Below are 18,325 nucleotides of genomic sequence, written 5' to 3' on the forward strand. Positions count from 1 at the left end.
AAAAAAAAAAAAAAAAAAACTAAAAAGCTTAACATTTACTTGGGGCAGGTAAATGTCTAAGGTCAATTTCTAAAGACAAACTAGAACAAAAATCTCAGTAAATAAACCTATCATGGCAAATAAAGTGGGAAAGTTAGAGGTCAGAAGCCCTAGTTAGATATTGATACCATTAACTAACCAACACATTAAACTAGGTAAAGTTAAGTAAGGATATGATGCACAAAATAGCTATTCAAATAAAGTAAAAGTAAATGTAAATTACGAAATGTCCAAGGCAATAACTTTAAAAGAAATCAATTTATTTTTAAATGCTTGTAGTAACTCAAAGAAGGAAAAAGTATTACCTCATACCTCTTCTTACTAGAGCTCTAAGAGATTCACATTAATAACCTATCTGTATGTTGGTGAATACATAAATTAAAAACATGCTTCTTATAAAAATGGTTGTTTCAAAAAGTTTTGATACAGTCTTACTATGCTTTTATTTAACATAGCCTTTCACAAAAATACTGCCAAAGTAAACTTGAACCCAAATTAACAAGGTGTGACTATCAGAAAAAAAGGTCTTTAATTTCTCTCTGGTTTATCTTCTTTATCAGGATGAAGCCACATATAAGATGAAGTCTACATAAGAATCTATACTGTTTGGAAAGTGGTGCTAGAAAAATTAGGAAGGTGGTCTTAAAAATATCAAGAGTAGCCTAAAAGAAGTCTACATGGGTGGCATTCATTTTAATTTACTGCTATAGCGTTTACTCACTACCCCCATCTTTGATTACTTAATTATATATTCCAATACAGAAAATCAGAATTAGGTTGTTGGTAAATATTATCCGGCCATCTCTGCAGTCACATACCAAAGAAGGCATCAGGACCTGATTACACTGAAGCAATTTTTGCACACCTGGGTAAGCCAGACAACTCAACAAAAGAAAACAAACTGGTGACCTCCCCACAATGGTATGTAACTGTTTAAATATAAAACTGATTTTAAATTTTGCAGCTAACAGCTGGCAACTCTAGTGGACAATATACATAATGGCAGCATACACTACGTGGCTACATAACTGAATTATTTCCTGCAAATAAGCTAGGTATTTACAAAGGGTATTAGCATGTTAATCAAAGCAGGTACAGTTGATGCATCAATATCAATTTACTAAATACTATTTAAAGTCAGAAAATGTTAAGGTATTTTCAAAAAATAATAATTCATTCCAAAAGGATTACTGAAACAAAATCTGTGCAAAACAGAGAACTAAATTAGATTTTGCCATAGCACATATACATAATCAAACCGGCCTGTGGCTCAGTGGGTAGGGCATCAGCCCCATATACCAATGGTGGCAGGTTCAAACCCAGCCCTGGCCAAACTGCAACAAAAAATAGCCAGGCATTATGGTGGGTACCTGTAGTCCCAGCTACTTGGGAGGCTAAGGCAGAAGAATTGCCTAGGCCCAGGAGCTGGAGGTTGCTGTGAGCTGTGACACCACAGCACTCTACCAAGGCTGATAAAGCGAGACTCTTTCTCTAAAAAAAACAAAATAAATAAAAATAAAGAGGCATGTGTATAAAGAGAATAAATAATGCAAAAAAGCTAATCAAATAGTGTCATTAAATACAGTGCATGACAAATTACTGGACTGACATTGTTCTTCATTTGCTAGAGTTAAGTAGATGACATACTATCAATTATTTGAATTTTGCCATTCAAAATATACCCTAAAGTATATTTTTTTAAAGTATCTAAAAAGCTCCAGAGGGAACAGAGACCTGCTGATTTTAGACTTCTGGACTCCACAACTGTTAGAGAATAAAATAAATCTCTGTTGTTTTAAGCCACTCCATCAACTAACCAATCAATTAATAAATAACCAAAATGATTAGCACTATACTATACAAAATTTCACTAGTAAGGCCAAGCACAGTGGTTCATGCCTGTAATCCTAGCTCTCTGGGAAGCTGAGGCAGGAAGATCCTTTGAGCTCAGGAGTTTGAGACCAGCCTGAGCAAAGTGAGACGCATTTCAACTAAAAATAGAAAAATAGACTCGGTGCCTGTGGCTCAAGTGGCTAAGGCGTCAGCCACATACACCTAATGTGGCAAGTTTGAATCCAGCCCGGGCCGGCCAAACAACAATGAAGGCTGCAACCAAAAAATAGCCAGGTGTTGTGGCGGGCACCTGTGGTCCCAGCTACTTGGGAGGCTGAGACAGGAGACTTGCTTGACCCCAGGAGTTGGAGGTTGCTGTGAGCTGTGATGCCACAGCACTCTACCCAGGGGGACAGCTTGAGCCTCTGTCTCAAAAAAAAAGAAAGAAAAATAGCCAGGCATGGTAGCAGGCACCTGTGGTCTCAGCTACTCAGGAGGCTGAGGCAGAAGGATCACTTGAACCCAGGAGTTTGAAGTTGCTGTGAGCTTGGCTGATGCCATGGCAATCTAGCCTGGGACAACAAAGTGAGATTCTCTCTCTGTCAAAAAAAATTGCTATTAGATTCTGGACCTGACAAATACCGTTATGATTTATTTCTAAGTAATATTTAATTTCAGAGCTCAGGTAAAAAGTAAGGAAAGTTGGTTAACTACAAGAAATATTTAATCTATGATATCTGTGCAATTGTGTCACTTTTTGTAAATTTTGGCTAATTACAAAATGGAATCAATAATCAATAGCCCACATTCTGTAATGAGTTTAACTTTCAAGTTCTGGTGTCATGATAAAATATGAATGTTAAGAAGTTATGTGTTTAAACGATCAGAATGTCTTCCTCCTCTTAATTTCATAATCAGGTGGAAGCTCTTAATATCAATAAATTAACTCACACAAATCAGAAGAAAAAGGGAAAGGGAAACCTATGACCATATCAATCCAGACCATATTCAGCAACTCACTGAGCTTTTCTTAATGAAATACAGCTTTCAAATTCATACAAATACTAATAAGCAAACAACAAGGTCCTTCTTATTACTTAGATGAGAGACGATGCAGTAGCCTTGAATCTTAAAAGCCTTTAGAAGAGGTCTGCTAAACTGGATGGTTTGTAATTAAAACAGTAATTTTATTTCAAAAGTACTTATCTCAGTTTAAACATTCAAATGTTCTCATCTTTATTCTACTATTATTTGTTTAAACTTTTTAACTATTGTATATTTTAAACTTTTTAACTGTTGTACTACAAAGTAAATTCACCTTAAGCTGAAAGTTATATATCTTTTATATCTCAGACTACAGCATCTGTAACAGTTGGGAGAGAGTAAAAGAGTTCTATGCAGCTAAAGATAAGATACATCTCTAGTAGGAACCCACTGATAAAATTCAAACCTTATGTTCCAAAGTCTGTGACTTACAAAAAGAAAATATAAATCCAAGTGTCTATATTCAACATTGGAAAAATCACGTATATGGTAACGTTGGCCTATGGTTTATGTCATTCCAGCCAATTCCACATTCTATTATAAAGAATTCATCAGCAAGACTTTTGGGAGTCAAAAATCAGTGTCTCAAACCATTAATATTAGCTTAGCTTTAGAGATAAGGCCCTTATCTAGAAGGTTAAGTAAAGGCAAACAAATAAGTACAGCAATGACAACTTTTCAAACTACCAAAGGGATAAATCTAGTATATTTTCTGTGTCAATGAAAAAATCATGCAAATTGTTGTACGGTTTTTATTTTTTTAACATGGGGATAATAAATCACTGCTGACCACCTACGAGTAAGAGCACCCTCAAGATTAAAGGCTTAGGTTTACCCACATACTTACTGCTGGTCTCCGAGGTTCTCCAGGCAGTTGTGGAGGATAAACAATCTTATTCTTCTTCTCCCATTTTCGAGAAATGTTAAGAGAAGCACTCGTGTGAATATATGATTGAGGTAAAACACTGTTGAGATGAAAGAAAGCTATAAAATATTTAATAGACATTTAGGACCTTTTTGCAAAGTTTACAAACCTTCTAAACTACATTTGCTCCTTTTTAATGGAAACAATTTAAGGATACTAAATGGAAACATTCTAGAAGTATTCACTAATAAAGACTGCTTGCTCATGCCTGTAATCCCAGCAACTCAGGAGTCTGAGGTGGGAGGATCACTTGAGCCCAGAAGTTCAAGACCAGCCTGGGCAACAGAGCAAAACTCTGTCTCTAAAGAAAATAATAAGAGAAACTGATTTTGCATAAAACACCTTAAAAACTAGTTTATTAGAAGCTAAGAAGAGCAAAAGTTAATAACGCACATGTCAAACAGTAAACAGATAGTAACCTAAGATCTCTTGCTCTGACTGGCCAACAAATGTTGACTCTCTTCTATAAGTGAGTCTGTTCCTCAGGAAAATTTAAAGATGACATATAGAACTCTGATGTGACCTGTGGAATTGCCCAACTTTGTGGCATAAGCAAGACAATAATCAAACAATTAGCGGGCAATATAAAACCATGTATAACTAAAATACAGGGGAGTGTAGTACGAGATTTCAAAAGTGCCTTCACGTCAATCTTGAACAAGATCCTAACTGGCAGAGAAGAGGGACATACACTCCCACTAATGAGGCAAAGGTGTCTCAGAGGTAAGAGGTACAGAGTTGAGAAGTAAGGGGAGAGGTCGGACTGAATCTGTTAGGTAATGGAAAGTACTGGAAAGGTACTTGAGGCTAGAGTGAATGTCTTTAAATACCAAACTAATAATGGTAGGCTGATAACTACTAAGGCTGATAATGAAGACCTTAATTTCACTCACTACTCCTTGACTCTAACTGCTTTGATGATATACCTATTCTCCCTCCCCATCATCTCCAGCATCTGCTGCTCCTCTGTATCACTAAATAAACTCATTCTTGAATGGTGTCCTAAAATTTATCTTCAACTTCCCAATCATTTTCATCTTGCCAGATCCAGTCACCAAGTCTTACAGGTATTTCCCCTGAAACACTTCTCAAGTGCTTTACTTCCTCTCCATTATAATTGCCACCATCAAGTTGAGAATCTGTCCTTCTCTTTCAGAACTCCACCAATAGCCTCTAAATTGAAATCTGGAACAGTTTACCCAGTTCCAACTCACCTTCTTCCGCCTGAGTATCCAATTAGTTACCCTTTTGCAATATTATGTCATTCTCTAGCTTAATGATCATTGTTAAGATACAGTAAATATGAGATCCAGAATATTCTAATTCTATCATTTTTTCAGTATCATTGACACCTGGAATTCTTGGTATGGGAGCAAGCAGATAAGAAGAGAAGAGATTCAGCTTGGCGCCTGCAGCTCAACAGCTAAGGCGCCAGCCACATACACCAGAGCTGGCAGGTTCGAATCCAGCCGGAGCCTGCCAAACAACAACAACAACTACAACCAAAAAAAAAAAAGCCAGGCACTATGGTAGGCACCTGTAGTTCCAACTACTTGGGAAACTGAGGCAAGAGAATGGCTTAAGCCCAAGAGTTTGAAGTTGCTGTGAGCTGTGACATCATAGCACTCTACCAAGGGTGACATAATGAGACTGTCTCAAAAAAAAAAGAAAAGAAAAGAGAAGAGAAGAGATTCTATCAAAATCTTTTAAGTACTAGGTCTCTTCACTGAAGAAGTCTAGAAACAATAATCAATCTAGCACCTGCCTAGTGCCCAGATTATGGTCTTGAAATACCAATTTATACTGAAAAGAACCAAAACTTTTGGGAAAAATGGCTGATTGCAGATCTCAAAAAGAAAATGTCCAAGATGAGCCTATGACATTACAGCAGAAAGAAAGCAAGGAAGACATCATAGATTACCAGGATCATGTCAAAGGCACTCAGGAGCCAACCTATAGGTAGTGTATGCCCCCACAGGTCAAAGATGGGACAATGCAAGCATTAATAAGGATAATAACTTGTAATGGATTGAAACATACCAGATATGTTTTAAGCCATGAGTTCATAATGAAACCATAGAAAAAAATGAATTAGGCCAGGCACAGTGGCTTAATCCTATACTACTAACACTTTAGCCAAGGTAGGAGGATCACTTGAGGCCAGAAGTTTGAGACCAGCCTGAGTAACACAGTCAGACTCCATCTCTAGAAAATATTAAAAAATTAGCCTGGCACGGTGGCATGTGCCTATAATACCAGCTACTCAGGAGGATGACATGAGAGGATTGTTTGAGCCCAGCAGTTTGAGGTTGCAGTAAGCTATGACACCACTGTACCCTAGCCCAGGAAACAGAATGAGATTCCTGTCTAAAAAAGAAAAAGCAAGAAAGAGGGCCCCCCCCCAAAAAAAAACTAATTAGTTACCATTAGAAGATGTTAGTGAGTAAACTTGATATTTTGAAATTTAGTGAACAATGAGAAAGAATCAAGCATTTATCCTGTTTTTTTCCTATACAAACTGTACCAGCAAGTGACCAAGTAGTAGATGAAGTAAAGTTTGACTTCTGTAAGGTTAGTAATGAAGGAATAGCAGATAATAGACAAAAGAGGCATTATGTGCCTCCTGATGGAAGAACACACCACCCACCATCCAAGAAGTAGTCCTTCCTGCAAAAAATGATCCTGAATTGATTAAGCCTCTAAATTAATAAAGAGAAAAGGGAATATGTTACATAGTATCTTAGGGATGTACTCAGCAAACTTCAAGCTGTGGAAAACCACAAGACAAACAATCAATTATCTTCAATAAATAAATTACAAGGACAAAAAAAGAGATGAATAAAGAACTTAGAGACTAAGATTTAAGAGAGATGTCAACTAATTTCAACGTGTGAACTATTAAAATTTGAAAAGAAATGTCAATTTCAGTGTGTGAACAATCAGAACTTGAAATGACAGTTATGAAGCCATTGGAAATTTGAACATCAGTTGGATATTTTTATACTTTTTAACAAGATCATGGTGAAATATTTATGGAAATGATACAGTATAGGAATTTGTTTCAAAATACGAAAGAGAATACAGGTTATACATAAGATTGGCCATGAGTTAGTAACTGTTGAAGTTGGATATGGCTGAGTATATCCAAATAAAAAGTTAACACAAACTTTGGTATTTCCTTACTACCCAAAATATGAAGTCTAAACAGACTTAGTAAGACATAGATGGTCTTTCATAATCTAGCCCCAACCTTCCCTGGCTGGTTAATTCCTCTTGTGGCCTAGCCACATTCGCATTCATTGTTCCCTGAACAAGCCATGGATTTTTGTATCTTTATACCTTTACACAATATCTTCCCCTCAAAATATTTATCCTGTTTTAAGCTCCCCCTTGAATGTTACCTCAATGTGAAGCATCACCTAATCCCTTTTCCCAGATGACTGCCCCATTTTCTTCTTGTATTGCTCTTGCCAGCTATAAAGCAAAGCCTTGGAACACTCTACCATAATAACGGGCTATATCAGAATAAGCTTCTGTACTAAGTGCATAGATATTGAGCACCTAAGGGCAAGTCCAACATCCTTAAGACACTGTCTTATATTTATTTTTTCTCAAGAAGACACACTAGGGCTTATTTTCAGGGGGATGTCTTATTTTTATTAAGTATAATACAACAATCTACATTTATTCAAATACAGTTAAGTCATTGTCTTCTGGAACCTGATGGGGGAGCCAACGACACTGTTGGTGGGGCTGGCACTAGTGATGCGTGAACTCCTTTTCCCTAGCCATTCGCACGTGTGCAATAGGATGCCTTCAACAGCGGTAACCACACCGACACCCGCGCAAGTGCGAATGGCTCGGAGAAAGGAACTGTGGCAGATAAAAGGTATTCCAGTCTTCCTTGCTGAAATGCATGGCGTGGCTATGCAGATACGCTGCATAGGCATGCCCATCACTAGGTCTTATTTATCGGGGTAAGGCTTTAACAAATGCATAGAAATCCTGCTAGGGCTTATTTTTGGGGTAGGTCTTATTTTGGGGGAAACACGGTATAACTGGCCAAGTCTTTGTTTTTAGTTCTTAAACCATTAGACTAAAAAATCAAATACATATAAATCTATTTCCCCCCACCCCCACCAAGTGGATCATTTCTCCTACTTTATCTCAAGATCACCATCTCAATTTCTAACATCAAGATCAGTGCTGTCAAAATATGCACCTCTGGCTCGGCGCCTGTAGCTCAAGCAGCTAAGGCGCCAGCCACATACACCTGAGCTGGCAGGTTTGAATCCAGCCTGGGCCCACCAAACAACGATGACGGCTGCAACCAAGAAATAGCCGGGCGTTTTGGCAGGCACCTGTGGTCCCAGCTACTTGGGAGGCGGAGGCAGGAGACTCACTTGAGCCCAGGAGTTGGAGGTTGCTGTGAACTGTGATGCCATGGCACTCGACCCAGGGCAACAGCTGGAGGCTCTGTCTCAAAAAAAAAAAATCTGCACCTTTGCCATCCACATTTAGATTCCAATATTTTAATTGAAAAGCAAAAAGTAGGATACATGATGTAAGAAGGCAGAATTTCCTAATGAAACTATAAGCCAGGCGATGAGAGCAGAGGCTATGAAGTCAAGCAGACCTGGGTATAAAATTCTAACTCTAATAAACTAGGTGAATGGCCTTAGGGAAGTCACATAACTTTCTAGATCTGTTTTCCCATTAGGAAATGTAGGAACAACAATTACCTCATTGCTTTCTTAAGAAGCTCAAATGAGATATTGCAAGTAAAATACTTAACCCGACATGTGCAGAGCTCAATAAGTTTTAGATATTATTATGTGTAGAAGAAAAAACAAAGACAAAAATACCTACTTCATTCTATTAATAGTGAATAATGAATATACCATACCCTACAGTATCTAGCACATGACAAAAACTGATGACTAGTGTCATTTTGAACAGTTAAACTTTCCTGTCTCCTCCTCAAAAATAAATCCTGTGAATTGTAAACCTTAGTCTGTAGTACAATTTTCAAACGTTCTTCTCAAGTTTGTAATCATAAATGTTTATGTTTCTATACAGTTGTAATTAGTGGATACCTTATGTGTGCAACCTCTTTGTGTCTTGGTTTCTTTGTGAAACCTTAATTTTATCTTTGATTTCATCATGGCAACATAACAGAAACACAAGCCCCGTCGCTTTGATTTCAATCCTTCTTCAGCGAATCCCCTACTATATTAACCAATCTGAAAGAGTGAGGCTCCTGCCTTCTGTAACTCCCCTATCTATGCCTTCATTCCTCAAATCCTCAACACATATTTTGGTGAATTAAATGTGACGCTTAATAAATCAAACACACTATAAAATTATAATGGCAAGGCTTTCTGAATACCTATAATATTTTCAGCACTAACATAATTCATAAACTGAATTTACCAAGCAAATACTACTTAATCAAATTAAAGTAAAATATTCCAAATGGGGTATTTAATTTAGAAACACAGCATATTAAATCAAAAGTTCCAGGCTGGGCACTAGGTTTCATACTTATAATCCTAGCACTTTGGAATTCCAAAGTGGGAGAATCACTTGAGCTCGGGAGTTTGAGACGAGTCCCATTTTTTGTAGACCTCATCTCTACAAAAACTAGAAAAATTAACCAGGTGTGGTGGCATGTACCTATAATCCCAGCTGCTCAAGCAGCTGAGGCAGAAGGATCCCTTGAACCCAGGAGTTTGAATTTGTAGTAAGCTGTGATATCACTGCATTCTAGCCCAGGCAACAGAGCAAGATCCTGTCTCAATAATAATGGTAATAATAATAAAGTAAATCAAAAGTTCCTATGTGCCCTCTCCTGGCCAATTGTTGGAATAACACTGAATTAAACCATATAAAATGAAGCAACCTTAAGGTAAAATTAAAAATACAAATGAGGGCAGGGCCTATGGTTCAGTGGGTAGGGCGCCAGCCCATATACCAAAGGTGGCAGGTTCAAACCCAGGCCCAGCTGAACTGCAACAACAAAAAAAACAGCCGGGCGTTGTGGTGGGCCTCTGTAGTCCCAGCTACTCAGGAGACCGAGGCAAGAGAATCACCTAAGCCCAGGAGTAGTTGGAGGTTGCTGTGAGCAGTGTGATGCCATGGCACTCTACCAAGGGCAATAAAGTAAGACTCTGTCTCTAAAAAAGAAAAAAAAGAAAGAAAAAGAAAATACAAATGAATCAAAACTGACACTGGCTTTTAAGACACTTTTCTTTTCTTTGTTTTTTCTTTTTTGAAATGCAGTCTTACTTTGTCACCTTTGGTAGGGTCACAGCTTACAGCAACTTCAAACTCTTGTGCATAAGCAATTCCCTTGCCTCAGCCTCCCAAGTAGCTGGGACTACAGGCACCTGCTACAATGTACAGCTATTTTTGTTGTTGTTGTAGTTGTCATTGTTGTTAAGCTGGCCCAGGCTGGGTTTGAAACTGTCAGCCTCGGTGCATGTGGCCAATGCCATATGCTATGGGTGCTACGGGTAAAGAGCCTTAAGACACTTTTCATGTAAGAAAACAAACTCAAAAAAAGGAAGTTGGGGGCCGGCGCTTGTGGCTCAGTTGGTAGGGCACCGGCCCCATATACTGAGGGTGGCAGGTTCAAACCCAGCCGCAGCCAAACTGCAACAAAAAAAATAGCCGGGTGTTGCAGCGGGTGCCTGTGGTCCCAGCTATTCAGGAGGCTGAGGCAAGAGAATCGCCTAAGCCCAGGAGTTGGAGGTTGCTGCGAGCAGTGTGACACCACAACTCTCTACCAAGGGCAATGAAGTGAGACTCTGTCTCTACAAAAAAAAAAAGAGAGAGAGAGAGAGACAGAGAAAAGAAAAGGAAGTTGGTGGAATTAACAAATGATGGCATGAGTTATTGCTAGTATTCTGTAAAACTGTTTTCCATCAAAATCTCCAGCAAAAAGTTGTAAGTCTGCCTATAGCTCTAATTTACTATCAGCCTTTTAAAGAACCAAAATAAATTTTAAACATTTTTAAAGCACTGAAAGGTAGCCTTAATAGGCACCCAAGATCAACTTTTATAATTTTATTTATAAAATTCAAATATCATTCTTACTGGTAGCAGTTTTTCATCTTCTGGGATAGCAGTATTCAGCCTTTTCTGGCACCAGGGAATCAGTTTCACTGAAGAAAATTTTTCCATGGACAGGGATGGGACAGGAGGCCAAGCTCAGGCAGTGATGCAAGTGATGGGGAATGGCTGTAAATACAGATGAAGCTCTCTTGTTCACCTGCTGCTGCTTACCTCCAGCTGTGCAGCCCTGTTCCTATCAGGCCGTGGACCATTATGGGTCCATGGTCTGGGAGTTGGGGACCACGTTAGTAAGAAACCCAAGTCCCTTTAGCTTTACCATATCTCCATAAATTGGGTAAAAGAAGGGTAGGCATCAGCCAAGTCCCCAGAGTACTCATACACAGGACATCCAAGCAGGTACCCACAGCACTGTGATATTGTCAGAGCTCACACACTAAGAGAATGGCATACTCTTCCAAGGAACAAGCATCCACATTTCCTTACTCTTACTATTTAGGTGTTTTCCATCTACCAATACTTGAAGAAGGTAAGTTTAAATGTCATTTTTAAAATTCTACCCATAGTCATTAGAAAATGTAAAATAGCATGTATAAGTCAAATTTTAGGATTAAGAGTTAATTCAGGTAAGTCAGAGTATCTGAGGACTTTCTAAAGTTACAACTTAAAAAAGAGAACTAATATCTCCTATGTGTTACCCAAAATTCATTTTGAAATTTAGTACAAAGTATATCGAAGTCCCAAGTGAAGAAAATACTAGCCTCAGGCTCAATCTTGAGAATACCATGCTATTATGTTCATCAAGGTAAAAAGTTCTTTGTTCCAAATTTACTTCTGAGAACATAAAGTGAATCCTACACTTGAGACTGAATAAAAGAACATCCTCCCTCTTGCCTCAATTAAAATCTAAAACAAAGGGGCTGAAGTGATAAGTTTATTCTCATAGCTCAATATTTCACTTTGTGAAAGTAAAGGACAAACAAGAAAACAAAAGTTTAGCAAATGAAATTTCTCAATCTCTGCATACTGACATTTTGGGATACTACGTTTTGGGTTAATTGGAGATCTGTCCTGTGCACTGTAGGACATTTAGCAGCATCCCTCACCTGTACCCACTAGATGCCAGAAGCACCCCCACTGACTTGTGACAAGCAAAAATGTCTCCAGCAGGCAAAATCACCCCCAGCTGAAAGTCACTATGAACTATAGTAACAGCAAAAAACGAAATAAAAACAATGCTAGTTTTTGTAGACTAGGGAATATGACATCTCTATCCCAAAAGGTTCCTATTATCACATCATGCACATGTAAATGGTTAATAAGCCAGATTTTTCTAAATATGCAAACCAGAGATGAATAATGCAAATGCCTAAATTTTATATTCTTATTCATAAACCCCAAATGAGCCCTTAAGGCTGCCTGATGATCCCACTATATTTCCCTTGTCTATTTACTCTCCTACTCCTTACAAACTTCATACCTCATCTTACTATTCACACCTCCGTATCTTCTCCCTCCTCCTCAGTCTCAGCTGACAATCCTGCTTTTTACTTGGCTAAGAAAATGGAATTATCGGGGTGGCGCCTGTGGCTTAAAGGAGTAAGGTGCCGGCCCATATACTGGAGGTGGCAGGTTCAAACCCAGTCCCGCCCAAAAACTGCAAAAAAAAAAAAAATGAAACTATCAGAAGAGAGTCCACAAGTGCCTGCCATTTAATCCATATACCTACCTGCATCTATGTCCATACATACTACTTTCTCTCTTGTTAATGTGAATGAACTATCTATGCCCTAACTAAGAGCAATCTTATTCCCTCCCCACAGACACCATTCCTTCCCACTTATTCAAGGACACTGCTCCAGCAATTCTTTCTTCCCCCTTTCCATCATCACTACTCTCTATCATATCACTTCCATCAGCAAACAAACATACTGTACTCTAATATCTCTCAACTTAAAACAAATTCTTCTCTAGGTACCACCAAAGAACTCCTTAAATGAGTTGCCTAAATTGCCCATCTCCAATTCTACCTCTCACTCACCCTTCACCCTCTGCAATCAGGCTTTTGCCTGCATTACTCCACAACAACTACTTTATCAAGGTCATAGAAGGCATCTACGTTGCAAAACCTAATTCTCACTCCTTATCCTGAGTGACTTAAGTTTCTCTAGTTACTTGCTCTTCCTTTACGACACTTTCTTTACTTGGACCCCAGGACACTTAGGTTTTTCTTCTCACCTTTCTGGCCACTCACCCAGTCTCCTTTCTTGTTCCCTCATGTCCCTCCCTGATCTGTATATATTGGCTTTCTCAAGCAGGAATCAATCCTTGGGCTCTTCTCTTTCTAGCCACACTCACTCACTCAACCAGTTTCACATCTTCAAATACAGAACGAAGCTCTCTTGTTCACCTGCTGCTGCTTACCTCCAGCTGTGCAGCCCTGTTCCTAATAGGCCATGGACCACTACGGGTCCATGGTCTGGAAGTTAGGGACCACCTTAGTAGGAAACCCAAATCCATTTAGCTTCACTATATCTCTGTAAATTGAGTAAAAGCACTATAAGGCCAAGCACTGTAATCCTAGCACTCTGGGAGGCCGAGCAGGTGAATAATCTGAGCTCAGGAGTTCGAGACCAGCCTGAGCAAGCACCAAACCCTGTCTCTAAAAGTAGTCAGATGTTGTGGCAGCACCTGTAGTCCCAGCTGGTTGGGAGGCTGAGGCAAGAGGATCATTTGAGCCCAAGAATTTGAGGGCGCTGTAAGCTATGATGCCATGGCACTCTACCAAGGGGGACAAAGTAAGATTTTATTTCAGTTACATAAATAAATAAATACTATTCATGCACCAATGACTCCACCTGCCCAGATGTGTACACTAGACCTAACAAGCCCCACACTGAGCTCCTGATGTTCTCCCCAAATCTTTTCCTCTGAAGTCTTAGTATCTCAGTAAATGGTGACTCTATCTGCCAGTGGCTTAGATCATAATCCCTATTGTCACCTTTCCTTCTGACACCTCACATCCAATCCATCAGCAAGTTCTATTAGCTGTTGTTAACACACTGCCAGAATCCAACCATTCATGTACCTTTATAGCCACCCTAATCCATGATCTCTTACCCAAAAAATCCTGTGGTCTCTGCTTCCATCCTTGCCTCCTTATCCCCATGCCAGTCTATCCTCAAAACAGCAGCCAGGAAGAACCATTCATAAACGTAAGTCACATTACTCCCATACTCAAAACCCTTTAATGGTTTCCCATTTCATACAGAATAAAAACCAAATGGGTGGAGAACCCCTGACCTTAGGCCACAGGTGGCTTTCAGGACCCTTAAGTGTGGCTTTTTGATTCAATCCAAAATTTTACACAGCAAATCCTTTTAATAAAAGGGTCTGTTCTGTGAAGTTACTAACCTCATCTCTTACCACTATCCCCCTTTTTCTACTCACTGTTCTTGACTATACCATGTATAGTTCCTTTGAGCTGTTCTATCTGTCAAGAATAGCGGTTCTCAACACAGGAACTGTCTTGACCCACAGGAGCTGTAATAAAGGGCTGCAGCATTAAGAAGGATGAGAACCACTGGTCTAGAAGGATGTTTCCTTAGATGGTGGCACAATTTGCTCTTTCATTTTCTTTGCTCAAATATTATTATCTTCTTAGTAAGGACACACACACACTCTCTCTCTCTCTTCTATTCCCAATCTCTGCTTTTATTTTCTACTAAGCAGATGTCACTTTCTAATACAGAGGTTCTCAACCTGTAAGTTGTGACCCACAGGAACTGTATTAAAGGCTTGCAGCATTAGGAAGGTAAAAGAATCACTGTTCTAATATATTCTACATTTTATTCATTAGCTGCTCCCTCATTAGATTGTACACTCCATGAGGGCAGTCATTATTTTCTATTTTTGCTCACTGCAAAATCCCCAAAGCTAGAATAGTTCCTGGCACACAGCAGGCACTTACATTTTACCAACTTAACACTTACTGACCAGTTTAAGGATAAAATATTTTAGTGCCTTTTTTCTGATACTAAATGTGTAGGGTTCTTCCATATCAACAACCAATTTTCTAACACCATTGGGGTGTCCAACAACTGAATTCAATTCTGACACTATCTTCCTACAGTTAGCATCAAATACTACAAATTAAAGGGCTCTGTCCCACAAGATGGCTCTGACTTCAGATGCTAGCTACAAAAGGGGTGCCCAGGCTCCCCAAATTTCTGCCTGGCTGATTACCAACTTGGGTGTTCCTAGGACACCTACACCAGGTTCAATAATATGCTAACAAACGGCACAAAGAACATAGAAAAACACTCTACTTACATTTATCATAAAGGATACCATGCAGGAACAGCCAAATGGAAGAGATGCACAGGGCAAAGTATGAGGCTAGGGAAGGCACAGAGCTGCTAAGCCCTCTCCAGGATAGCAACCACAAAGCTCTCAGAATCTCAAACCTCATTGTTCAAGTTTTTATAATCTAATTTCCAGCTCCCTCCCACCCCTTTGTTCCAAAGGAGCTTGCTAAGAGTAACTATAGATACTCCTATTACTCAGGAAATTCCAAGGGTTTTACTTCTGTGCCAAGAACCAGCAGCAAAAACCAAATTTATCTTTTAGTGTGCCACAAGTACCAGTCTATGTGATGAGGATGCAAAGAGACACAAAACATTTTTTCAGACCTCAAATGATTGAGAATTCAGTTAGGGAGATAAGAGAATTAACCATAAATGTGCAATAGGCATTAAGATGTCAGAAGAAGGAGCAACATGAGGTTATCAGAAAGGCTTTAAAGATAGGACCCGACCTGAGTGTTGAATGAAATACAGATTTTGACAGAGTCCCAGTAAAAGGGCACTCCAGGCTAAAAGAAAGAGCATCTTTCTAAGCAAAATGACCTCAAAATGACCTACAAGACTTCGTTTAGAAGAGAATGTAGTGGGCTAACTCAAAGATAGGTCCATATCTTCATCCCCCAGAACAATAACTTACATGGCAAAAGATATGTTAGGGATCTTGAGGAAGGAGCTTATCATGAGTTATCTTCTTCAGCCCTAAGTATAATTTCAGCAGCTCTAGGAAACTAGTACAGAAACATTTTAGGTCTATGAGTTAGACTTCAACTAGATACAAATTCTTATCTAAAGAACTGATTGTGAGTGCTTTGAAAGAAATAAAATCTTATATAAACAAGAGACTGACTAAATGAACTAAATAAATCCAATAAATATCATGGAATTGAAAATGTCCATGTACATTAAAATCTTGTTTTGTGTGTGGTCATTTTAGATATTACTGTCAAGCTAAAAATGAAGTTCAATTTTCTTTTCTCAAAAATGAACTCATCAGGCTCAGCACCTGTAGCTCAGCAGCTAGGGTGCCAGCCACAGCCAAACTCAGAGAGGGTTCGAATACAGCCCAGGCCTGCCAAACAACAATGACAACTCCAACCAAAAAATAGCCTGGCATTGTGGCCGGCGCCTGTAGTTCCAGCTACTTGGGAGATTGAAGCAAGAGAATTGCTTAAGCCTAAGAATTTGGGGTTGCTGTGAGCCATGACGCCACAGCACTCGATCCTGGATGACATAGTGAGACTCTGTCTCAAAAAAATAAAATAAAGTAAAAATAAAAATAAATAAACTCATCAGATACAGAAAGCAGCTAATTGAAGACAAGATGATTAAGGTGGTTCAGCACAGATATGCACCTCTTTACCTCATACGTCCCTACAGAGGGGCAGAGAAAGATGGTAGACGAGAAAGTGTTCAGCCAAATGTTCCTAGTACAACTGAGGAACAGAACAAAGCCAAGTTATGCTGGGCGCCAAGACCTTGTCTGAAGCTGTGGCTCCAGGTGCGCAGTGAAGAGGCGAGGGGATGGATACAGCACATGAACTGGAGAGGTCTAGTGCGGACACACTTGGCAAGTTTTCCCTGAACAGGAGCGACTGGCCCCTCTGCGGAAGTCTGGGACAGAAAGAAGCCCTTTTGCAGTTTTCAGTTCTCAGGGGAAGCTGTGGCTGAGAGGAAAGCCTAGAAGAGTGAGCGCACCTGAGCAGTGTACAGCAGCCAGTTGGGAGGGCTGGTCGGAGCAAACTTACCACCAATTTGGTGGCAGCAGAGACAGCTGTATTTGGCAGGTGTTGGCAGTCAGGGGAAGGCCATCATTGCAAGGTCGCAAGAAGGTCATGAGGGCAGGCCTCCTACAGGGACACAGCCCTCTCGGATCCACCTCCTGGGATCAGACCTCCAATCATGAGAGGCTCAGTCAGGGACTCACACCCCATCAGCAACTCTTGTCTGGGGGCAGGGTGAGACCAGGATTCTGGAGACCTTTGAGATCCCAACCTGGTAGGCCTGACTCCTGAGGAAATAATCAGGCAATCACCATGGACAATTAAGTTGGGAAACAGGTCTATGCCTGGGAACTAAAGAGAGGTTAGTAATGGCACTGTCCGTCCCCTAAGCTACAGCCACCTGTTTTCCTGGCAATATATTGGAATCCTGTTAACATCAGAACTTTCTGCCACATAAACATATGTATATATGTACAACAACAATAAAAAACAAAAAAAAAGAAAAGAAAAAAAGAGAAAATGAAAAAATAGATTAAAAATTTATATACACACACACACACACACACACAAAGCACTGTATTTTTTGGTTACAATACTTCTGCTTCATCTTTTCTCTCTCCCTATTACATGCCTCTACAATCTTTCTCTGGATAGAGATTCTTCTACCTTTCTCATTTCTCCCACACAAATCACTTCTGCAACAGCTAAGATACCCCTCCCTTTTTCTGTCTTTCTCCTTTTTTTTATTATCGCACTTCCCTGTCTCTCCTTTATTTGACACAACAGTGTTTTTAATTTCCCTTATCTACTCTTATTTTATTATTACTTCTTTTTTCTTTCTTTCTTTTTTTGTCTCTTTTTGCTAAGAGTTGGGGTGACACAGCTGTGATCTGGCTCAAGGAGGCAAGACACCTTTCTTCCTTTGGCCCTAGGAAGACAGTTTTGGCATGATCATACTGCAGAATTCTTCTATTTCGTTTTCATTCCCACTTAATTTTTCCTTCTTGTTTCTTGTATTTGTTCATCTTCTCTTCTTATTTTTGCCAGAAGAAGGTCTGGCTCTACTCAGGCTGATAAGGAGTGCCACATTTTGAGGAACCTACTGAGCCCAGCCCCTCAAAATCTTTGAGTTATAGGTATGGCCTTAGCACCATGCTGATCAATACCATTTCTTCCATCTCTTCTCATCCTCTCTTCCTGACCTTCTTCTCTCCTGTTCTTTAAGTTTTTTTCCATTATACCCCCTTCCCATTTTTTTCTTTTCTTTTTTTTTTTTCTTATAGCATAACTGTGTACATTAATGCAATCATGGGGTACAGTGTGCT

General features: G+C 39.4%; 1 protein-coding gene across 1 annotated transcript in view; it reads right to left on the bottom strand.

The window, feature by feature from the left end:
• The window catches only part of MRPL22 (mitochondrial ribosomal protein L22), a 39,974-nt gene that overhangs the window by 15,415 nt on the left and 6,234 nt on the right, over positions 1-18,325 (bottom strand). Inside the window, exon 3 of the mRNA XM_003782009.2 lies at positions 3,764-3,881. Within this exon, the coding sequence (XP_003782057.1) occupies positions 3,764-3,881 (118 nt within the window). The remainder of the gene's footprint in view (positions 1-3,763; positions 3,882-18,325) is intronic.

This window comes from Otolemur garnettii, unplaced genomic scaffold (assembly GCF_000181295.1).
Source record: "Otolemur garnettii isolate 467f Iridium unplaced genomic scaffold, OtoGar3 scaffold00003, whole genome shotgun sequence".
Taxonomy (NCBI): domain Eukaryota; kingdom Metazoa; phylum Chordata; class Mammalia; order Primates; family Galagidae; genus Otolemur; species Otolemur garnettii.